General features: G+C 48.8%; 1 protein-coding gene across 4 annotated transcripts in view; it reads right to left on the bottom strand.

Annotated features, from left to right (window-relative positions):
• Positions 1-24,262, bottom strand: part of SBSPON (somatomedin B and thrombospondin type 1 domain containing) — a 37,337-nt gene extending 13,075 nt beyond the window's left edge. Inside the window, exons 1-4 of one of the 4 annotated variants that reach the window (XR_014843684.1) lie at positions 23,969-24,262; positions 8,365-10,555; positions 5,819-6,238; positions 3,457-3,844 (exon numbers count right to left, since the gene is read on the bottom strand). Coding sequence is in view for 1 of the 4 variants with exons in the window: in XM_021089235.2 (XP_020944894.2) it covers positions 678-768; positions 10,361-10,555; positions 23,969-24,182 (500 nt within the window). In the remaining 3 variants the exon portion in view is untranslated. Of the gene's footprint in view, positions 1-677; positions 769-3,456; positions 6,239-8,364; positions 10,556-23,968 lie in introns of those variants that run through there. The other 3 variants (XM_021089235.2, XR_014843683.1, XR_014843685.1) reach the window with 3 other exon arrangements.
• Between the last annotated feature and the right edge of the window lie 204 nt (positions 24,263-24,466).

Here is a 24,466-nt window from a genome sequence, read left to right as displayed (position 1 = left end):
CATGGAGGTTCCTCCCAGCTGAGCCATTAAGTCTTGATAGAAATCCTCAATCTCAGTTGGGGACCACTTTCAATTCACCAAACAGAGGTGATGCTGGAGTCCACAGTCCCATCAAGACCATGAGTTGAGCATGTGATTAAAGGGACTGACAAAATAATATCATCTCATTGTCATCTCATTATAAGTTTCTTCTTAGAGCTCAGACCTCAGAGACAAAGAAATTTCTCAAGCCCCATAAGAACAGGCAAGGGACTAGTACTTTCCCAGATCTGTGATAACAAGTCAGGTTTTGTTTTATTTTTGTCTTTTTGCCTTTTCTAGGGCCACACCCACTGCATATGGAGGTTCCCAGGCTAGGGGTCTAATAGGAGCTGTAGTCAACAGCCCACACCACAGCCACAGCAATTTGGGATCGGAGCCACGTCTGTGACCTATACCACAGCTCACAGCAATGCTGGATCCTTAACCCACTGAGCAAGGCCAGGGATCGAACCCACAACCTCATGGTTCGTAGTCGGATTCGTTAACCACTGAGCCATGATGGGAACTCCACAAGTCATGTTTTACCTGAAGTTCATGAACAAATAACAGAAGAAAACCCATCTTGCTAAGTAACCTGTGTGGGCGGACTTAACCATTTGTCTGGAAAGACTCAAGTACAAAAAGCACCACATTACCTGGCATCCTCTGTGTCTGCAGACCACTGTGGGGAGGCTGCTCGTCTGGTTCGCTCCTTGTTGAACGCAGAGGTGGTTATAAAGGCAGGGACTGGAAGAAGGAGAACGGTGTTGAACACATGCAGCACCTAGGCAACGTTTCCCAAATGCAAACTGGTTTAAGGCCCTCCATCCCGAAGTCCAGAGGTCTGTGGGACACCATCGAGGCGTCAAAGGAGGTTAAGTCAGAATCCTGAGAACCCAATTCCGTAAAGCTTTGGGCAGGGCAGTTGGCTGGGGAGAGCATTGGCAGGCTATTGATATTCACACTCCTCTGCAGTGGGAACTCTTCGTGAAAAGGAAGGAAGGGGCCAGGAAGCACAGCCCAGAGGGAATAATAGAAAGATAGGTGGGGAGAGAGGAACCCAGGGAAAAAGTGACTTAACAGCAAAAGGGAAAGGATTTTTTTTCTCCTCCCACCCCCGCTTTTCTCTTTTTATGGCCACACCCTCATCATATGGAAATTCCCTGCCTGGAGGTCCAAGCAGAGTGGCAGATGCCAGCCTACACCACAGCCGCAGCAACACCTGATCCGAGCCGTATCCGTGAACTACGCCCCAGCTCGTGGCAACACCAGATGCTTGACCCACTGAGCGACACCAGTGATTGAACCCACATCCTCAAAGAGACAATATCAAGTTCACAACCTGCTGAGCCACAAGGGGAGCTCTGGATTTTTTTTTTTTTTTTTAATGAAAAGAGGAGAAACAGAAGAAAAGAGAAAGATGGGGGAAAATAAAGTAAAACAAGAGAGAGAAGGAAGAAAGGCAAGAGGAAGAAGACAAAAGAGAGAGAAAGGGGGTTGAAGGGGAGGGGGAAGACAACAGAGAGAGGGAATGAGAAAGAAAAAAAAAAAAAAAAAAACAGCAGCAGCAAAGAGAAAAGGGTGAACCCTCCCAGGTCTTCTGATAATCACAGCGAGGAAGCTTTGCCAGCAACCACATAGCCCGGGATGTGACCAAACAGCCCTGGCCAACCTCGGGAAGGGAAAGTCCTAAAGGTTTTCTCCCCTCCCTTCCCCTCCCCCCGCACCTTACCCACCTCTGGTGGGAGGAAAGAAAACAGCCAGGAATTCTTTCCTCTCACCTCTGCTCTCGTATTTTGTTTGTCTCCTTCCTATTTCATCTCTAAATCTGAGGACATCTCTTGCTCTGGGTTGCACGTGGAGATAACCTCTGGATTTCACCCTGCTGTCAGTTCAAGGAAGATATGGTTTTGCCTCTTGCATCACAGCAGCCCTCACACATTTACACGCTCAGTAAATATGGGTGCGAAGAATGAATGAATGAAGTCGTGAAACTGCCACCCAAAAGTCCTGCTTCTCTAGGGTCTTCTGTTCTTTTACTAAGCCTCGCAGCTAAGATGGCTCAACCCTCCTTCCTACCTTTTGTTGCAGAAACTGGACCGTCCCAGGAAGAGGAGGTACCAGCTACGGTGGGTCTATGGTCAGCCTCAACCAGAGCAAATTGGCGGGAGGGTACCAGCAGCAAAACAGAGGCTTCAAGCCTGCCTCTTCATAGTGCTGAGCTCCTTCTCGCCACAAGATGGCAGCCCTAATTCTTCTTTAGATTTTCTGAAATGCGGCGTCAGTGATGTATTACATAGGAATATGAGTGCCCCAGCCTCTGGTAGCCACTTGGTCCTGAGAGTTGCGAGCACGGTTCTTGTCCCATGTGGCCGGGCACCTCTAGTGCCGTCTGAATGTTAGCCACATCTAGCGTAACCGCTAGAGTACCAGCCAAGGGGCTCTTTCTTGCTAGACTAACATGTTTGTTTTCCAAAGAGGACATGGTATTCTTTCTAAATGTGATAATTGTAGCTTTTAAACTTCCCAAATCCACGCTTGGAATCAAAAAGGACAAGTGAATGCATGTATGTTAGGATCCTAATTACCAGGAACACAAAACATTGAAAGGGTTTTCTTGGTCTCGGGTATTGTTTTTGTTTCTGTTCTTCTAATGCATTTATGGGTTTATTCACTGAGGGAAGAATGCACGTATTGCTAAACCCACGAAGCAAGACACCAGTCAAACTGTAACATTTTCAGGATGTGTTTCTTTAGTTCAAAACATTTATCTGAGCTTCTAATTTGTGCTACCTATCTTATTACAAAAGTTCAAAGACAGTGCACCTAATGTAGAGCTAGGGGGTGGGTTGGTTAGGAAGTGGAGGACCAAGTGTATTACTACAGTTTCTGACATAAATTCCTAAGAAAGGAGTTCCCATCGTGGCTCAGCAGAAACGAATCTGACTAGTATCCATGAGAACCTGGATTCAATCCCTGGCCTCCCTCAGTTAAAGGATCTGGCGTTGCCATGAGCTGTGGTGTAGGTCACAGAGGTGGCTTGGATTCCAAGTTGCTGTGGCTGTGGTGTAGGCCAGCGACCACAGCTCCAATTCAACCCTAGCCTGGGAACCTCCATATGCCATGGGCACAGCCATAAAAAGATCCCCCCAACCCCCCTCCAAAAAAAAAAAAAATCCTAAGAAAAAGTTCTAAGATTATACAAATAAAGTTAACAGAGATATATTTCTAAGTTTCCAGGCATGACACTAAGCATTTTTCATGTGTTAATTCATTTAATTCTTGCAACCAGCTTCTGAGAGAGAACCTATTATTTCCCCATTTCAGAGATGAGGAAATTGTGGCCCAGAGAGATTAAGAATGTATTCAAGGCTCCTATTTAAATGTGGCAGTGCCAGACAGGCTGCCTCTATTATAATACACAGAAAATTTCACTTTTTTTTTTTTTTTGGCCATTCCTGTGGCATACAGAAATTCCTGGGCCAGGGATTGAACCCACGCCATGGCAGTAACCTGAGCCACAGCAATGACAATGCCAGATCCTTAATTGCTAGGCAACCAGGGAACTTCATACTATTTAAAATTTCAATATTATAGCATGTGACCCATAAATTACTAAATTCAGCTTTAGGAATTTCCATTGTGGCTCAGCGGGATAAGAAGGAGACTAGTATCCATGAGGATGTAGGTTCAATCCCTGGCCTCTCTCAGTGGGTTAAGTATCTGGCATTGCTATGAGAGGCCCTGGAAATTGCAGATGAGGCTTGGATCCTGCGTTGCTGTGGTTGTAGGCCAGCAGATGCAGCTCTGATTTGACCCTAGCCTGGGAACCTCCATATGCGGCAGGTGTGGCCTAAAAAATAAATAAATAAATAAAATTTGGCTTTACTTTCCCTTTCTGTTGGGAAATCTAGCCCTTACACTCTGAGTCCCCCCAGGCTATGCGGGGAGGGGTGGTCCCAGAGGTGGGGGAGGGCTCCCAGTGGGCACAGATTAAAGCCCAAGCAGGGTGGCACCCTGCTCAATTTACAAAGTGCTTTGACATCATAGGTTAAAGGTCATCACCAATGCTTTGTAAAGAAGTGTCCTGATGAGGTCTGAATGAAGGGAAAATAAATGGTGAATGACTGGAGGAAAAGGAAAGGAAAAAAAAAAAAAAAAAAGAGGAGTTTCCATTTTGGCTCAGCAAGTTAAGAACCCGACTAGTATCCATGAGGACGTGGGTTTGATTCCTGGCCTCACTCAGTGGGTTAAGGATCTGGTGTGGCTGTGAGCTGAGGTGTAGGTCCCAGATGCAGCTGGGATCTGGTGTGGCTGTGGCTGTGGCATACGCTGGCAGCTCCAGTTCCACCTGGGAACTTCCATATGCCGCAGGTGTGCCCTAAAAAAGAAAAAAAAAAAAATAGCGAATGACCTAGCAGGGGCTCCAATACAGACAGTAGCTTCCGTTTTTTAAGACTGACTACCCATGCTCAGTGTCAAGCCTCTGTGGTTATGACCCATCACAGAAGCAAGCCTGTAACCCTGCACCTGGTCTCCTCCATGTCCTGGCCCCTCCAGCTCTGGCTGGGTTTGATGGCATCTTCTATTGAGGGGGCGCCCTTCCCTTAGGCTTGAATCTAAAGTAAATAAGCTGGAAGCCAGATAGCCTGGAGGCCTCTGAACCAGCACCATTTTTTAACATCCCCCACAAATTTAATTTTTCATTACTCTAGAGCAGTTAGTAATTTAGATTATTTTTGCCTCCAGTCCCACTTCTGCTTATGTATGGAGGCACGTAACTGGAGCCCCAGGACAAAGACTCTCAATAAGGCCTGGCTTCCCCTCCTTTCCCCTTCCTGGCAACAATATTCAATGTAATAGATTCTTTGTTAACGGGCTATTTGCCAACTTTTCTGGCATCTACCTTTAACCCACCATTGTTCATTTTTACAACAACTTCCACTTCTGAAAGCGTGGCACCACACATACTTACTTTGAACATGAAAGTAAATTAAATTTGCTTTGAGAATTTCATAAAGCCCTCTGACACGACAGGGGGCCTCGAAAGCAGGCTTAGAACCACTGGTCTGAAGATATTGTGTATAGAAGAGGATGGAATGAAAATGGGACCAACACCACCAGCCTGGAAGCATGCAGTTCACAATACTGCACAGTGATCTCTTCTCTGGAGAAAAGTGCATATAAACCATTGTCAGTACGGGCAACAAAGACATGATATGGGTTTTTGGATTGTTCTTATGATGATAAATATGGCTGTGATATACAGTAATGAAACAGGAAGAATGCAATGGCTACTTGATCATTCGTAAGAGTGCTTCAGGGGAGTTCCTGTTGTGGCGCAGTGGTTAACGAATCCCACTAGGAGCCATGAGGTTGTGGGTTCAATCCCTGGCCTTGCTCAGTGGATTAAGGACGCGGCATTGCCTTGAGCTGTGGTGTAGGTCGCAGATGAGGCTTGGATCCTGTGTTGCTGTGGCTGTGGCATAGGCCGGTGGAGCCTGGGAACCTCCGTATGCCACGGGAGAAGCCCTAGAAAAGACAGGGAAAAAAAAAAGAGTGCCTCAGGGAGTTCCCACGATGGTGCATTGGATTGGGTTAAGAATCCGACTGCAAGGAGTTCCCATTGTGGTGCATCGGAACCATAATGATGCTGGTTCAATCCCTGGCCTCACTCAGTGGGTTAAGGATCTGGTGTTGCCTTGAGCTGCGGTGTAGTTCGCAGATGCGGCTCGAATCTTGCATTGCAGTGGCTCTGGCTTAGGCTGGCAGCTACAGTTCCGATTGGGCCCCTAGCCTGGGAATCTACATATGCCACGAGTGCAGCCCTAAAAAAGCAATAGATAAATAAATAAATATTAAAAAAAATTTAAAAAGAATCCAACTACAGTGGCTCAGGTTGCTGCGGAGGTGCAGAGATCCTGGCCCCGGTTAAAGGATCTGGTGTTGCCACAGCTGTGCCTGGTCACAGCTAAGGCTCAGAACCAGTCCCTGGCCTGGGAACTTCTATATATCTCGGGTGCAGCCACAAAAGAAAAAAAGAGTGCTTCATTAAACATGTTTCATTCCCTGGCCTTGCATAGCCTTTGTATTTCTACTTAGTTACTAGACTCTGTCACTTCAATTTTGAAATATAATATTAATAGGAATTCCTGTTGTGGCTCAGCACGTTGCAAACCTGAGTGGTGTCCATAAGGATGCAGGTTCAATCCCTGGCCTTGCTCAGTGGGTTAAGGATCTGGCGTTGCTGTGGCTATGGTGACGGCTTGTAGCTACAGCTCCGATTGGACCCCTCCTAGCCTGGGAACTAAGAAAAAAGAAAAAAAAGAAAAGAAAAGAAAATACAAATAAATGGAAAGATATGCATTTTCACATCACTGTCATTCCCTTCCTTTTGTTTACCCCTAGTCGTCCATCTCTCTCCAAAGTGTATGCATGGGAGTTCCCTGGTGGCTCAGTGGGTTAATGATCCAGCATTGTCACTGCTATGGCTCAGGTTGCTGCTGTGGCATAGGTCCTTTGCCCTGGAACTTCCAAATGCTGAGGGCATGGGCAGAAAAAACAAACAAACAAACAAAAAACCCAGGAAAAAAAAAAACAACAACAAAGTAGAGCCACAGAAAAATGATTAGTGATGCCCCCTGGATAAAAAGGGTTATTTAATCAAATAAAGTGGGGAAATAACCTACATCAGATCTCTCTTGTTGGTCTCCTAGCAAAGTTGCTAACACCTTCTGGGGACCCACAGAATATCCTTAGTGGAGTCTGATGGGAGGGCAGGTGAGAGGGGTACCTGGGGAGCTCAAGGACATTTAGAGGAAAGCGGGGCTGTGAGCCTTCCCTGTCAGGGACAGAGGAGGGGACATCTCCAGGCAGAGAAGAGACCGTGGGGGGTGGGGTGGTGGCAGGTGTGGGGCTAATGCTCTCTGGTGTCCTTGACCCATCATATTCCACTGCATCCTCTTCACTGGCCCTCCTGGCCCCTTTCCTGTGACCTCCATCGTTCCAGGGCTTCAAAGGGGTCTGGCAAGCAGGTGAGGCCCTGCAGAGTGGGATGTGCTGAAGGAGTACATTGTAGCAGCGGAGCCCTGAGTCACACACTTGCTTTTTCTGACAGGTCTGCTCTAGACCTTGAGTGTCATCCCCTAAATCAATAATGTCCCACAGAAGCTTCCTCTCTGAGCCTTTGTGTAGTGTTTCTGCAGAGTGCCGGAGCTGAACGTGATCTTGTTCTATGACCTTTTCTGTGAGCCCTGAACTATTTCCCCAGGAGCTTAAATCGATTGCCAAATATTCGAGGGGCCTCTGCCCCAGACCCCACTACTGCCCATTCCACTACCTCCACTACCGGAGAGGTCACAGGTCGTTTCAAATCACAGATCTGGGAGTTCCCGTTGTGGCTCAGTGGTTAGCGAATCCGACTAGGAACGATGAGATTGTGGGTTTGATCTCTGGCCTCGCTCAGTGGGTTAAGGATCCGACATTGCCATGAGCTGTGGTGTAGGTTGCAGATGCGGCTGGGATCCTGCGTTGTTGCTGTGGCTCTGGTGTAGGCTGGTGGCTACAGCTCCGATTAGACCCCTAGCCTGGGAAGAACCTCCATATGCTGCAAGAGCAGCCCAAGAAATGACAAAAAGACAAGAAAAAAAAAAATCACTTATCTGATCACACTGGCTCCTGAAGAAAACACCCCAGTGGCTCTTTTTTTTTTTTTTTTTTCGCTTTTAGGGCCATACCCCACGCACATGGAGGTTCCCAGGCTAGGGGTCCAATCAGAGTTGTAGCCGCCAGACTATGCCACAGCCACAGCAATGTCGAATCCAAGCCACGTCTGTGACCTACACAACTCATGGCAACGCCAGATCCTTGACCCACTGAGCGAGGCCAGGGATCGAACCCACAACCACATGATTCCTAGTTGAATTCGTTAACCACTGTGCCACGACAGGAACTCCCCCAGTGGCTCTTAAAGACCAGAATCCTGACAGGGACTCCCAGGCCCTGCGTCAAGGTGGGTGTCAGCCCAGAGGCCCCCTTCTCTGCTCCCCACACACTGACCTTCCTTCCACTTAGCAAATGGGCCTTGTGGCTCCATGAGTTACATAAATAAGCTGAAGATGTCTCCTGGGTTTTTATTTCCTCACAGCTGGCTGAGACCTCTTAGCTCCCAAACCTGCTGGCACCAAATTCAAAATTTTATACCTCCAATTGTTTTCACATTTGGTTTTCCTTGTAGGACCGTTGCCTGCGGCACATGGAAGTTCTTGGGCTAGGGTCAAATAGGAGCTGCAGCTTTGGCAACCCCAAGATCCTTAACCCACTGAGCAAGGCCAGGGATCAAACTTGCATCTTCATAGACACTAGGTCAGGTCCTGCTGAGCCACAGCGGGAACTCCCCAATTGTTTTAAAAATAGCCACATATGTGGATTTTTAGCCATTTGGGCCCCTCCTGCTTTGCACACCCTGTGAAATGACACCCAGCATCTGGTCTCCGTTGATAAGGTAAAGCCTTGGGCTTACAAGACCCCAAGCCACGTGGCACCTGTCCTTCACAGCTCTCTGACCCACAGGTTCCAGGCCATGCTGCTGAGCTGACATCACCTAGACACACGGCCCCTGGTAGGTTCCTCTCTTCCCTGTCTGGGTGGTGGTGGCCGCATCCCAGCCTCTGGACATCCTCTCATGCAACCCTGTCCAAGTACCACCCTACAAGGTGGAAGTGTATTACTGCCTGTCCTGGTCATGTGCTTTTTCCTAGATTAGCCCCCAAATCCCTCAACGCCCCCCTCCCCAACCTGGCTCCCCATGCTGGTCTCTCTGCCTGGAAAGCCTCACCTCCACATCCTAGGGAAGTCCTGTCCCACCCGTCTCTGCCGCTCCCAGCTCTCTGCTGCTCCCAGCCTCCGCCAAGGCCAAGGGGACTCTGTTTAGAACACACACAGCTCCGCACACCTCTCCCTTGTTCAGGACCTGCTGCACCCAAATGCAGCTGTGATTTTCTGGGACCCACTTTCCATGATGATCTACTTATCATCTCCCCCTCCCACTAGACCGCAATCTACTGGACAGCCGGTTCCACGTCAATGTTTTTCCCCCACTGTCACTCTGGCACCCTGCCCAGTGCCCAGCATCAAGTAGACGCCCAATATCTGTGGGTGGAATGAGAAAAGGAATAAAATGGCTTGGCGAGGGTCATGCTGACATGGAATTTTCCAGGTTCCCATGAAAAACATATGATCTTTGCTACCCTGAGCAGTCAGTGTTTTACTCTGTCGGATTCCATTGTGGTCAACATGCAGGTTGTGGCTTTTTCGCTTATTTCTTGGTGAGTTTCCTATGGCTTCATGGGAGTTCAAGCTCTTGTGGCCTGTCAGGTAAAGGATCCTGAGTTGACACTGCAGCAGCTTGGGTCATTGCTGCTGCAGGGCATTCAAGCCCTGTCCTGGGAACTTCCATATGTCTCAGGCACCGCCCAAAAAAAAAAAAAAAAAAAAAAAGTCATTTTATCATCCTTTAGGAATTTCTAAGTTTTCTACTGTTTTCACGTTTTCACATGTATGAGATCGATGGTGATTAAAGCAGGAATGGTGGTAAAGGGAGTTACCATTGTGGTACAGCAGAAATGAATCCAACTAGGAACCATGAGGTTGCAGGTTCAATCCCTGGCCTTGCTCAGTGGGTTAAGGATCTGGCATTGCCTTGAGCTGTGGTATTGGTCGCAGCCGCGGCTGGGATCCTGCATTGCTGGGAAAATCCATATGCCGCGGGTACAGCCCGAAAAAGCAAAAAAAAAAAAAGCAGTCTTCTGGACACATCCCGTGTGAAATAGCCTCATCCTGCCTAAAGTCCTTTGTGGTCCGCTTGCTGAGTTTACTGAAAACCACAGTGCTCGTCCTTTCCACTGAGCGCAGGCACCACAGGCAGGGGCCTCAATTGGGTTTTATTTTTTGGCCACCCGGCCACATAGGGATGTTCCCTAGACAGGGATCAGATCCAAGCCACAGCTGCGGCAACACCGGATCCTTAACCTACTGTGCTAAGGCAGGATCGAGCCTGTGTACCAGCGCTCCCAAGATGCCAATGCCCTTGCGCCACAGCGGGAACACCCCTTCTTCTGGTTTTATAACAAAAGGAGTGGGAGGGGGTATTGGGAGACTTTATGCAGCTGCCAAATAATTCCTTTATCAAGGATTTTCTGAGCTTCCCACCTCCTCTGAGCAGACTAGCCCATTCCACTCCGCGTGGAACTTTTCCTGCTCAGCACCTGGCCTTATATGGGTAGAGGGGATGGTAAGTCACCCCAGGGCCCCCGGGGCCGCAATCAAGGAAACGCCATACCAAAGGCGTGCCCGCAGTCCTGGCCCTGGGCTGTCGCATACTCCAGGCAGCCGGCTCTCTCCTCCAGGGCCGGGCAGGGCGCGCCGCCGTTCTGGGGCTCCTGGCGCACCGCGCGCCTCCGCACCCGCGCCGTCGGCTTGCACTGGTCCGCACATCCGCTCCAGGGGCTCCACTCCCCAACGATGCATGGGCGAGCTGCAAAACAGCACCACCGGGCGCACACCTGAGCAAACCTAGCGCCTGCCAGGCTGCTCCCACCAACGCACAAGGTCAAGTTCAGCCTGAGTAAACTGCGCTTGGACCCGGCCCCGGATGGGGAGAAACACACAAAGTTGACACTGACGCCACCAGCCCTGATGGTTATCTCTTAGAAGCAAGCGGATGTTCCAGGGTCCTGAAAGTGGATGTGAGCCAGGACACACCCGAAGGAAAGAGACTGATGGCTTTAGGGTTTGCTTCCTCCTACTCCCTGGGCTGAGATCGGATCTTTGCTCTTGTTTTCCTTTGATCGTAAATTTATCCTCCTCTGCCCAGAACTTTTTTTGTTTTTTAATTTTTATGGCTGTGCAGCAGAAACGAATCCGACTAGGAACCATGAGGTTGTGGGTTCGATCCCTGGCCTCGCTCAGTGGGATAAGGATCCAGCATTGCCCGTGAGCTGTGGTGTAGGTCACAGATGTGGCTCTGATCTGTCGTTGCTGTGGCTGTGGCAGAGGCTGGCAGCCATCGCTCCAATTGGACCCCTAGCCTGGGAACCTCCATATGTCACTGATGCGGCCCTGAAAAGCAAAAATAAAATAAAATAAAATAAAATAAAATAAAAATAATAATGATAAATATTTTTAGGGCCGCACCTGTAGCATATGGAAGTTCCTGGGTTAGGGGTCCAGTAAGAGCTGTAGCTGCCAGCCTATACCACAGCCACAGCCACAGCCACACAGCAACTCGGGGATTCCAGCCGAGTCTGTGACCTATACCACAGCTCCTGGCAATGCAGCATCCTTAACTTTCTGAGTAAGACCAGGGATGGGATCTGCATCCTCATGGATAATAGCTGGTTCTTTACAGCTAGACCACAATGGGAACGCCTGCCCAGAACATTTTTGTCATGACGGGAATATGTATTCATTGTGGAAAACAGAGGGGGAAAAAAGTCTAAAAGAGAAAATATATATCTCCCACCAAAAATTCCATCACTTACTGGGTCAGTTCTTATCAGGAAATGTGTCTCTGTAAGACATAGCTTAGGGCTACACCAAGGGAACCCCTCTTCAGCGGTCGTCTCCTGGGTGCGCTATGCTCATCCTCCATGGCTCAGACGCAACAACTATAAGAGGTGAAGTTTAGAAACCAGAAACCAGTGCCCACAGATGTTAAGAATACTCATGGTCAGGCATGAAGGGCCAGAGTCAGGGCAAGAATTTGGTTCTCAAGTTAATTCTCTGGTCATGACTTTAAAATCAACGTGGTCACACATTTAACTTTCCCGTTTAAAGTCTGAGTGAGTCTTTTAAAAGGACTGTAATGAATTTTTAAATTGAATTACTTGAGGAGTTGCAATTGGGTATAAGAAAAGAACAGGGAAGAGTTCCCACTGTGGCTCAGTGGGTTAGGAATACGACTAGTACCCATGAGGATGTGGTTCTATCAATGGCCTCATTCAGTCAGTTAAGGATCCCACATTGCTGTGGCTGTGGTGTAAGCCAGGAGCTGCAGCTCCAATTGGACACCTAGCCTGGGAACTTCCATATGCTGCAGGTGTGGCCCTAAAAAGAAAAAAAAGGGAAAAAAAAAAAAAAAAGACAGAAGATGTACCCTGAACTAGATGTCAAAACTCTTTCCCACAAAATGTGGCCTGCTTTTCCGTATCACCCTCATTCTTTCAGGTTTACAGAGTCTTCACCAAGGAAACACAGGAACTTTTTTGAAAACTGATTGGACTTTGGACAGTTTGAAAACTCATGTTGCCTCTCAGCATGCTCCAGTTTAGGGTTCATGGTGTTTGGAAGCCATATCATTTGGCAGCAGGTAGCTACGCCTAGAATGAAAAGGGTCACATAAAACATAAATCTTAGTCCATAATTCAATATTTTCCAACTGTTTTAAAACATGCTTTTATTAGTCATCTAAAAACTTTAAACACGTCAAGTATCTAAGGAAGCAGAATGAGACACATGAGATTTCATTTCTAATAACTACCATGCCCACATCCTTTGGAAAATCAATAACAGGCCACTTCCTGCTCATCATCTCTTGCTGACCTTCCTTTTTATTTTCGCAGTCCCATGATGAATTGGCCCATAGAACCAGAGGCATGTAAAGAGACTGCCCGGTTAGGAGCTGGTTGAGATGCCTTCTGTTCTTAATTTTTTTAATAACTCTCTTCCCCCACAAATCCATTTATCCCTCCATGAGTCTAGCTAGTGCAATCCCAGTATGTTGCACTTGAACTATACTTAATAAAACACCTAAAATGATACACTTGTTTCAAAGATTAACATTTGTTTTATTTTTTTAATTTATTTTTTGTCTTTTTGCCATTTCTTGGGCCGCTCTTGTGGCATATGGAGGTTCCCAGGCTAGGGTCGAATTGGAGCTGCTGCCACCAGCCTACGCCAGAGCCACAGCAACGCGGGATCCGAGCCGTGTCTGCAACCCACACCACAGCTCACAGCAACGCCGGATCCTTAACCCACTGAGCAAGGCCAGGGATGGAACCCACAACCTCATGGTTCCTAGTCGGATTCGTTAACAATTGCACCACGATGGGAACTCCTCAAAGATTAACATTTGGACATCACTATGAAATACAATGGCTTTAACTCAAAACTTAGTAATAGGGCTTTGGGTTACACCCTATCTATATGGTAAAAGATGACATAAGGGGATGAGTTTAGTTTCCCAGTCTTTCGGCAACATTTGTGTCTCACGTCCAATGTTTATTTCTTTTGTTGGGTTTGATCCATAGGTAAAGTCCTCAAATCAGGGAATCATTAAATCAGTTGTTCCCATGGGTTAAGGTTTGTCCTTGGCAAAATGCTATGTCCTGTCTTTGCAGTCTATGGCTTTGACAGCCTCAGAAAGAGAATCAGAAAGTTCTGGGGCCCTGAACAAGATCATAGTGGGGTCTTCATTGTCAGACAAACTGAAAAAAGTTCACACAGAGTTTCACCAGTCGAAAGATGCTCCCCAAAATATTTTGAGTTGGAAGATGAGTCTGGGATATTTTTTCCTATTCTGCACAAAATATTCTATTCTTGATTAACTTGTGAACTTCTGCTTATCTAGATCACAGTTTGTCATAGATGGCAAGTGATCTTTGGCCACAGAGTTTGGGAGAAGTACGGAAACTTGCGACAGATTTATTATCGGCCATGCATCTCAGCTGTATGACACAAATTTCCTTTTGAACTATTCCACTGGTACCTTGTCCTCTACCCACTCACTAAAGCTTACCTAATTCATGGAGTTCCTGTTGTGGCTCAGTGGGTTAAGAACCCAACCTGTCCTGAGGATTCAGATTCGATCCCTGGCCTCGTTCAGTGGATTAATCATCTGGCATTGCTGTGGCTGTGTCGTAGGCTGGCAGCTGCAGGTAGGATTTGACCCCTAGCCTGGGAACCTCCATATGCCCTGGGTGCGCCCCCCTGCCCCCCGCCCCAAAAGCTTACCTGTATACTGCATAGCAAAATATTCTTCCTTCTAATCTCATCCTTCACATTTCACTAGTTGTCACTGGGGCCCAACAGACTGTTACCTGGTGCAGAATAATCTCCAGACTCCAAGATTGTCCCTGGGTCTTAATAGTTTGGATTTGGTGACATCAGCCCACCCCTTTTAGGCAAAAGAAGCCCCGATTTAATGGGTGCCTGGAAGGTCAGCAAGCTCTTTTCTTTCTTCTTTTCCTTTTTCCTTCCTCCTTCCCTTCCTCCCTCTTCCATCCTTCCTCTCTTTCTTTCTTTCTCTCTTCCGTCCTTTCTTTTCCCAGGTCACACCTGTGGCATAAGGAGGTTCCAAGGCTAGGGGTCAAATTGGTGCTACAGCTGCCAGCCTACGCCACAGCCACAGTAACACTGGGTCCTTAACCCACTGAGCAAGGCCAGGGATGGAACTGCAACCTCATTCTTCCTAGTCGGATTCGTTTCTGCTGCACCACAACGGGAACTCCCTAGTCGGGTTCTTAACCTGCTGAGCTACAACAGGAACTTCCTCTTTTTCTCCTCTGTATTGAACATTGGGACATTCAAGTTGAGTTTCCCCAGAAGCAGACCCTGAGACATGGATCTGAATGCAAGCAATTCATTTGGGAGGTGGTCCCAGGAAGCAGAATAAGAGAATGGGGGACAGAGGCAGAGAAGCAGACTTAGAAGAGAACGGAGGTGGGAGGCGGCGCCTAAGCTTTTACTTTCTGTCCAGTGGGTGCCCCTGGCTCCTGGCTCATTGGGCAGTGAGGCAATGGCTAGATCTGGAGCGCTGGGAATCACCAAGCCCTTTCAGATGCACCAGCCAGCGCCCCTCCCTCAGGAAATTTCTAGTTATCAGATGTCCCTACCAAGGCCATGAGAAGGATGGCCAAGGGCAGAAAAGCAAGGTATGTTGTTCAGTAACGAATGAGCACCCAGCAAGAGTGAGACACATTTTCACCTGTCCTCACAAGGGTATCATCCAGTCGTATCCAAGTGCAATTACCTTAGAAGATGTCCCACTAATACTTTTTTTTTTTTTTTAATGGCTTTAAAAACTCCTTTCAAGACTTGCCATTGAATTTGGAAGAGAATCCGACTCCCTGCCTGGCTCGCCAAGCCCTGGGTTCCCTGCCTGTGGCCTCGCCTCCGCCCCCGCCCCCGCCCCAACTGCCCCCAGCCTCGCCCCGCCCCAAGCTCCGGCCACACTGCCCTCTTCACCTTCCCCAACACGTCAACCTCTTTTACATTTGGGGAGGAAGTGTGTTCTCACTGCCAGGAATGCTCCTCCCACACGAGGCCTGGCTGGGTTCCACTCATCCTTGAGGACCCAGCTAAATTATTTGGTTTTCAGGGCGTCCTTCCCTGCCCAGTTATCTAACTAGTCACACACACACATAAAATACCCCACGAAATTATTTCCTCTCAGAACTCAGTGTTCCTTCCCTTATAGCATCTCTGCAATTCAAATTACATATTTACTTTTTCTGTTTATTGTTGAATTTGGGGGGGTTGTTTTGTTTTTTGTTTTGCTTTTTGGGGCTGCACTGCAACATATGGAAGTTCCCAGGCTAGGGATTGAATCAGAGCTGCACCTGCTGGCTTACACCACAGCTCACAGCAGCACGGGTTCCTTAACCCATTGCGTGAGGCCAGGGACAAACCGTATCCTTATGGCTGCTAGTTGTGTTTACTATCACTGAGCCACAGTGGGAACTCCCTATTGTTGAGTTTGTTTTTTTTTTTTTTTTTGTCTTCTTGCCATTTCTTGGGCCGCTCCCGCGGCATATGGAGGTTCCCAGGCTAGGGGTCTAATCAGAGCTGTAGCTGCCAGCCTACGCCAGAGCCACAGCAACGCAGGATCCGAGCCGCGTCTGCGACCTACACCACAGCTCACGGCAACGCCGGAACCTTGACCCCCTGAGCAAGGGCAGGGATCGAACCCGCAACCTCATGGTTCCTAGTCGGATTCGTTAACCACTGCGCCACGACGGGAACTCCTGTTGAGTTTTTTATTTCATGCCTGGCACTTGGTGCATGGCAGATGTTCAATAAATGTCTGTTGAATGAATGAATGAATGAAATGGCATTGGGCAAGTTCCTCCTCCTTCCTAATTTCAGTTCTACATGTAAATAGACTCTGCTTTGCTCCCATCTTAAGTAAAAAGCCAACACGCTGACAAAGGCTGCAGGCTGGGAAGGAAAGCTGGTAGATGGACAGGAGCAGAGTCAGAAACTCCCAGAGCCAGATGGATAAGAGATTCCCAACAGGGGCCAGAGCTGTCTGGGCTCTTCTGGCAATGGTGGCCCCAGAGGGCATCCACTGAAGGAGTCTTGCTTTCTGTGGCTTAAGGTCAGGCAGATCCACAGGCCACCAAGTCCTTCTTAGTCCACTTCTATCTCCTGCCAGCACCACCTCTTAAAAGTAACAAGCTCCTTTAATTTTATTATCTGTGGCATGAAGTGGTATTTCTTTTTATTGAGTTAATTTCCCTCACCTGAGAATTTCAGACTATGGTGAAAAAAAGTCTGTGTTTACCTTATCTGTGCTACTCATGGACTGACCACTTCAGTGGACCTCCTCCCCTCTAGCTTTGGGACCCAGGTTTCTAGGAATGCCTCCCCTCCCCGAATTACTCTGGACTTTCCCCAGGCCCAGTCACAGCCTGGCCAGTTGTGGCAACCAACACTGTTCTCAGGCTTTAGGTACCAAAGGGTAACTAAAAAAAATTTTCTCAGAGTTCCCGTTGTGGCTCAGTGGCTAACGAATCCGACTAGGAACCATGAGGTTGCGGGTTCGATCCCTGGCCTTGCTCAGTGGGTTGGATCAGGTGTTGCCGTGAGCTGTTGTGTAGGTTGCAGACGCGGCTCGGATCCTGTGTTGCTGTGGCTCTGGTGTAGGCCGGTGGCTATGGCTCCGACTCAACCCCTAGCCTGGGAACCTCCATATGCCATGGGAAGTGGCCCTAGAAAAGACAAAAAAAAATTATTCTAGTTTTTTTTGATGATGCCAAATGCACACACACACACACACACACAAATGGCAACAAACTGAGCTGAAAGCCAGACTCCTTTGTTTCATATAGTCTAGATTATTTCTTCTTCTTCTTTTGTTTTTTTCTGGCTGTATCCACAGCATATGGGAGTTCCTGGGCCAGGGATCAAATCCAAGCCACAGTAGTGGCAACACTGGATCCTTAACCCCTGGCGCCAGGCTGGGGATGGAATTCACACTGCCTTAGAGACAAGGCCGGATCCTTAACCTGCTTGCTGCAGTGGGAACTCCTGGAATATTTCTTCTTAATGTAAGGTCTTGTTTATCTTCATGTAGGGTCTTCTTGGTTAATTACAGACACTCAAGCCTTCCTCTTTGTAATCTGGCCCTGCCTGCCTGGCTCCTTGCCATCTCAAAGTTGAAGGCCACCCACGATCAAGTACTTTCTCCCTCACACAGTTAAATTCTAATCAGTTCTAGTCCTAATCGTCCCTAAGGAAATACTCTTTTTGCACTTTATCCACAGAAGTACCATTTATGCATAGCCTCTCTTTCTCGAAAATCTGTGGAGGAAAACTAAAAGTCCCTTTACACACACACACACACACACACACACACACACACACACACTTCAGGTTGACACAATTTTAAATGTATGTCCTCTGCCTTTCCCCCTCTCCTCGTGTATATATATCCCTTTCCAAGGAATCTCATCATCACAACTTATCTAAAAGTCAAACAAGGAATTCCCATGGTGGTTCAGTGGTAAAAAACCTGACTAGTATCCATGAGGACATGGGTTCGATCCCTGGCCTCGCTCAGTGGGTTAAGGATCTGGCTTTGGTTCAGATCTGGCGTTGCTGTGGCTGTGGTGTAGGCTGTCATCTGCAGCTCCAATTCCACCCTTAGCCTGGGGACCTCCATATGCCATGGATGTGGCCCTAAAAAGACAAAAAAATAAAAATGAAAAGGGTGTGTGACTATGCCCTAGATGTCCTCTGAAGCCACAGGTAACATCTCCCAGGTAGAGCTACTGGTCACTTTTTTTGGCAAAGGCTTACAAGCAGCACTGCATTAGCTCTTAGAGAATTGCAAAGAGGAATGAGATGCATTTTTTTTGCCCTTGAGGGGTGGAGAAAGAAGGCATGCTCACTCTACCAGTATTTATTTGGAGCCCTCCCTGCAAAGTCCACAGCCTCTCATAAAGCCTTATTTCTCTGAGGCGATAAAAACATAATGTTGAAACCTGTGGACTCTGGACCTCAAATCCTGGTTCCTGGTTCAAATCTTGCTTCATCACCTACTAGCTGTGTGACTTTGGACAGATTGCTTAACTTTTCTGTGCTCTGGTTAGTTTGTCCATAAATGAGAACATGACGAAGACTTATCTTGGTGGGTTGTGAGACCTGAGTCAGTTTAGAGCTGAGAGTTGCCTGCGAGAGGAAAGCCTAACACTGAGTAAATGCTGGGTAAACGCGGATGACCTTACCCTCTGGGACCGCATACCCAGTGCTGCGGCCAAATCATGTCAAATACTGGCGCCAGGCCCTGCTCGTTATTTCTGCAGAGACAAAGGCAGGGGAAGCCACACACTGTCTCTCAGGCCACTGTGGCTCCACTGAAGCCTCAACTTTCTAAATCATCATAGACTGTGACATCCTTTTGGTGGGGAGCGGGGGTTGGAGCCCATATTTTCCAGCATGGTGCCCCTTCTTTCTCCAGATAGGCTGTCAGCAGATTTTGAGCAGTTGGTTTCCTAGATTCCCCACAAATCAAGAAGAGACTGACCCAGACTGGCTACTCAATTTTTGTTCTGCTCCACTTGGGCTGCACCTGCGGCATATGGAGGTTCCCAGGCTTGGGCTCCCATCAGAGCTATAGCCACCAACCTACACCATAGCCATGGCAACACCAGATCCTTAACTCACTAAGCAAGGCCGGGGATTGAACCCACACCCTCATCACGTTTGTACTACTGAGCCACAACAGGAACTCCTGCTTCTATAGTCTTAGAATGCAGACTCCAAGAACACAGCTGATGAGTTAGACTGGGTGTTATGAGCCAGATAGGCAAGCCTTTTCCAGGAAGTTCTTTCAAAGCAGGGTAACTTGGATCAGCCCAATCCTCAGTCTCTCCCCATCCTTGATCAGGCTCAGCCAATGGAAAATTTTTCTTTCATCTTTTAGGAGCTTGGATGGTTGTGAAGATGCATCACTGGTATCGAAACCCATGTCATAATCATATTGAGATTTTCTGAGATGATTAATTTCAGAACTGATTTTGGGGGGGTAGTTTAGTAATTCTCTCTCTCTCTCTCTCTCTTTTTTTGGGGGGGGGCTTTTTAGGGCTGCATTTGCAGCATATGGCAGGTCTCAGGCTAGGGGTCAAATTAGAGCTACAGCTGCCGGCCACAGACATAGCCACACCAAGGTGGGATCCAAGCCGAGTCTGTGACCCACACCAGAGCTCATGACAATGCTGGATCCTTAACCCACTGAGTGAGGCCAGGGATCGAACCCACAACCTCGTGGATTCTAGTTGGGTTCATTAACCACTGAACCATGAAGGGAACTCCATAATTCTTTAGATTCATCTTATTTTAATTTTTACCAAGTAAAAAAAAATAATAATAACTTTCTACTTTCTATTTAGAAAAGAAAAATTCCAGTACTTCATCTCTTAGCCACACCCCAAAATAATGCATTTATCAAGATGAAAAAATCAGAAGGGTTAGACGAAAGGCTTGCTTAGCTCCACTGACGTGGTTACATTTTTCTGTTTTTTTTTTTTTAATCTTTTTAGGCCGCACCCGAGCCATATGGAAATTCTCAGCCTAGAGGTCAAATCAGAGCTGCAGCTGCCAGCCTACGCCACAGCCACAGCCACGCCAGATCTGAGCCACGTTTGCAACCTACACCACAGCTCACGGCAACACTGGATCCTTAACCCTTCGAGTGAGGCCAGGGATCGAACCCCCATCCTCATGGATACTAGTCAGGTTTGTTACGCCTGAGCCACCACAGGAACTCCAATGGTTATGTTTTTCATTCACATTTAATGTAATTTCAGTCAAAAAGTCTTGCAGCAGCATCAACAGGGAACATTACATGGGGTCAGAAGGAATCGAGATGCTAAGAGGCAGAATGGTTCTAGGTACAAAGCGTAACAGGGGGCTCTGTGCTATGGTACCTTGATTTATCCAGGAAGAAATTTATGAATTGGCACAAACAGTTGGGGCTGATGGCAGCCCGAAATCAGGCAGCCATGTGTTCAGATCTCACTCTGCTGCCTGCCCATGTTACCTCGGTGATGGGAGAACCCTCTGAGAGCCCCAGCTCTTGCAGCTGGAAAACAATAATGCAGGCCCACCTCATCTTCCCCCCAACCGCCCAGTCAGCACAGTTGTCCAGGGCTGAGGAACTGCATCTCAGCTTGGCCGTGTCTCCACCTCTGGCCCTGAGCTCTGAGGCACAAGCAGGCTCAGGCTTGCCAAGTGGCTGGCTTCCAATTGTCTCTCTTTTCTTGCTGCCGCCCCCCAAACTCCAGGCGCAGAGAATCCACCAGCAAAGAGCCCTTCCCATCCTCAGCCTGCTTCTGCCGAGGCCCTGCGAGGGCCTCTGTTAACTCCCTGCGGAAGGGCATTTAAGGCTTCTGAACATGTTCCTTTAACAATCCTATCAGACACCATTTCCTTTTCTGGCTTGGGGTTACTTTGTCCACTGCTCACGGCCCTTCCTAGACACAAAGTTCCTGGATTTCTTTCTGGCTTCTCTTGGAGATGGTAAGGTCTTCTCTCTTCTGCTACCATTTCCCTAATAAATCCCCATTCTGAAATGCTAGGCTCTTTGTTTTCTGTGTCTTTGTTTTTGGGGGGTCACTCCTGCGGCAGGCAGCAGTGCCCAGGCCAGGGATAGAACCCACGCTCCAGCAGTAACCAGAGCCACGGCAATGACAATGCCTGATCCTTAACCCGCTGAGCCACCAGGGAACTCCCTGTTTAATGTATCTACTTCTTGGACTGAAAATAAGGGATTTGTTTTTGACTAAATAGAGACTGGGAGGATTCTGCAAACCCTCAGAGCACTGACAGGGCTCACAAAAAAGCCAGTTTTCCTCCTGACACTCACCTGTCTAGCTGTGTTCACTGTCTTCCCTGTTCACCAGGGAACAGGGAGCCGCCCAGTGCTGGCACGGAACCTGACACACAGTAATGCTCAACAGCCCTGGGATGCTTTCCTCCTAGAATTCCCCTCTCCTTCTCGAGGCTTTTTTTTTTTTTTTTTTTTTTTTGGTCTCTTCTAGGGCTGCACCCGCAGCATATGGAGGTTCCCAGGCTATGGGTCTAATCGGAGCTGTAGCTGTCAGCCTACACCACAGCCACAGCAACTTGGGACCCAAGCCACGTCTGCGACCTATACCACAACTGATGGCGACGCCAGATCCTTAATCCCCTGAGCAAGGCCAGGGATCAAACCCACAACCTCATGGTTCCCAGTCGGATTCGTTAACCACTGAGCCACAACAGGAACTCCCCTCTCAAGGCAAGATTAGTCCTGCCTATTACTTCCTTTGGGAAGTCTTCTGTGAATTCCTCTAGTCTTCTGAGTTTTCCCTCTCTGGCACTGAGCATGTTGCAAATAGGTTTTGTGTGTATATTTCCCTGACTATGAACTTCCACAGGACAGGGATTGTGTCTTTATCATTTTTGTGTCACTGTGCTTACCACAGACCAGGACCCATTATCTGAATGGCAGGGATTCTGTATTTACTTTTTTTTTTTTTAGGGTGCGGCATATGGAATTTCCCAGGCCAGGGATCAAATGGGAGCTGCCGCTGTTGGCTACACCACAGCCACGGCAAATTCAGATCTGAGCCGTGTCTGCAACCTACACCACAGCTCATGGTGATGCTGGATCCTTAACCCACTGATGGGGCCAGGGATCCTTCATGTATACTAATCGGGTTTGTTACTGCTGAGCCACAGCGGGAACTCCTATATTTGCTTTTAAAATGTAGCGGATCCCTCCAGAGAAAAGGTTAGTGGGAGAGGCTGCCACAGTGGAAAGGCTATGCTTGAGTGATCCAGGTAACTGAGGCAGGCAGTTTGGAGGGGGGCGGATGCTGCAAGGAGGGGGTGGAGGACATCTGGCCCAAGAGGGCTGCATTTCCTAAGCCACTGACTCTTCACCTTACTTTAGTAGTGAAGCACTCTGGCCTTGGAGCAGAAGAGGGAAAGGAGCTTATCCAAAAGATCAATATTCACAGGTTAATCATTAGCTTTCAATCATGATTAAAGCATCTTAACGTATTTCAACTCTGTTCTTTCAGCAGCAGGCCTGGGTGACTGTCCTGCCTGGGGCTGGTGACCTCTCTGGGCAGAAAAGAGGCCTAATCGGTGCTGCTCTTTCTAGCAGCCATCTGGTTTCCCCGGTAACGACACTACCCTGCAGGTCACTCTTCCAGGAGGATGCTGAGGATCCCACAACATGGGGATCCTTGAGGTCAAACCCTAATGTATGGGTAACTTTGAGGTGATGTGATGATTAGGGAGCAGGACTACTTTTATTTCCAAGGCTGGCTTGTTCTTTAGGACTATTCTCACCATTTCTTCCTTTACCTTTTAATTTAAAGAAATCAGCATTTATGGAGTGTGACCCAAGGGCTGTGATACCCTGGGAAATTTAAAGATGAAAAAGACTGACCCCAGGAGTTCCTGTTGCAGCTCAGCGGAAACAAATCTGACTAGTATCCATGAGGATGCAGGTTTGATCTCTGGCCTCATTCAGTGGGTTGGGGATCTGGCGTTGCCATGGTGTAGGTCGCGGATGCAGCTTGGATCTTGCATTGCTGTGGCTGTGGTGTAGGTTGGCAGCTGCAACCCTTGCCTGGGAACTTCCATAAGAGGGGGTTTGGCCCAAAAAAGCAAAAAAAGAAAGAAAAAGAAAGAAAGAAAGAAAGAAAGAAAGAAAGAAAGAAAGAAAGAAAGAAAGAAAGAGAGAGAGAGAGAAAGAAAGAGAGAGAGAGAGAAAGAAAGAAAGAAAGAAAGAAAGAAAGAAAGAAAGAAAGAAAGAAAGAAAGAAAGAAAGAAAGAGGGAAGGGAAGGGAGGGAGGGAGGAAGGAAGGAAGGAAGAGAAAGAGAGAGAAAGGGAAAGGAAAGGAAAGGAAAGGAAAGGAAAGGAAAGGAAAGAAAGATTGACCTTAAAGGAAAACCAGCAAGATTAAAATATACCAGGAACCCTGAGATAAAAATCTTTCTCATGCTATATAGATAAAATTGAGTTCAACGAATAGGATCATCTCCTAGGAGGAGGGGCTGGGCTCCACGCTGGAGTCCAAGTCTTGCGGTTCTCCAAGAACTTGAAGAGTTCCCTCCCCGAGCAAGCCCTTGGCACCAATAATTACACATCCCTTCCTCCATCACTGCTCACCGCCAGAGCTCTAGGATCTTTGAGGGTTAACAGGCCGAACGAGGTGGCATCTGGCCCGGGGGTGTGCCCCTGGCACCTGTCAGTGCTTTCTCTCTGGGCAGGTGATGAGAGGTGGCCCTACCAAATGGGAGCTCCCAAGCGGAGGGTTTCATCCGGCAGAAGTAGCCAGTGCCCTTCCAGAACGCCAGGCTCCATCTCTTCCTCCCAGGCTCTGGTGGGAAGGGGTGCTTTGGAGCCATGTCTAGATGGAGAAGACTGGGAGATCCCTGGATGAAGGGGGGTTGAGGACCCAGGATGAGGGCCTTGGGTGCACCTAGAGGGGACAGGAGGGCCCAAGGATGGAGGGAGTAAGGTGGACCTCGTTGGAAGGGCCTGGGGTGGGCCGGGATAGAGGAGCCGCGGACGCTTGGCTCTGGGCTTCAGTCTGGTGTGCGACCCTCTGCCCTTTGGCTGCGGGCTGGAGAACGGCCGGCTCCCCACCCTCCGCCCCTCGCCACCCACCTGGGCACGCCCTGGCGTAGTCGAAGCAGCAGTCTCCGGTGAGGCGGCAGGCTTGGTCGCAGAAACACGTCCCATAGACCCTGTCCAGCCTCCAGCCGCTGGCGAAGCAGGCGGGGTCCCGGCCGGGGCAGCAGCGCCCCGCGTCAGCGCAGCCGCCCAGAGCCCCGGGCCACAGCCGCGCTAGCGCGCACAGCGCCATCCACAGGGTCCTCATGGCCGGCGCTTCGCACACCTTCGGGGCAAGTGCTGTGCTCCTTGCCGAGCGCCCGCCCCGGAGCGGCCCGGCCCGGCCCTGCCCCGCGCCGGCCCCCGCCCTCCCCGCCGCCCCTCCCCAGCCCTGGCGGCGCGCCCGTCCGGAGCCGAACGGGTGCCGCCAGTGCCCGGCCGGGATGGGGAGGGCGCCTCCGCCCCAGGCGCCCGCGATCGACGCCGGGGCCACTGGCCCCCTTGTGGCGGCGTCCCCTGCTCGGGCCGCGGGAACCGCTCGGAGGCCGAGGG

Source organism: Sus scrofa, chromosome 4 (genome assembly GCF_054392235.1).
Source record: "Sus scrofa isolate SSC_HxYL_T2T_F1_AM1 chromosome 4, Sscrofa_HxYL_maternal_Yorkshire_Landrace_v2.0, whole genome shotgun sequence".
In the NCBI taxonomy this organism is placed as follows: domain Eukaryota; kingdom Metazoa; phylum Chordata; class Mammalia; order Artiodactyla; family Suidae; genus Sus; species Sus scrofa.
The sequence above is the reverse complement of the archived record's forward strand: the minus strand, read 5'-3'. Positions and strand labels throughout refer to the sequence as shown.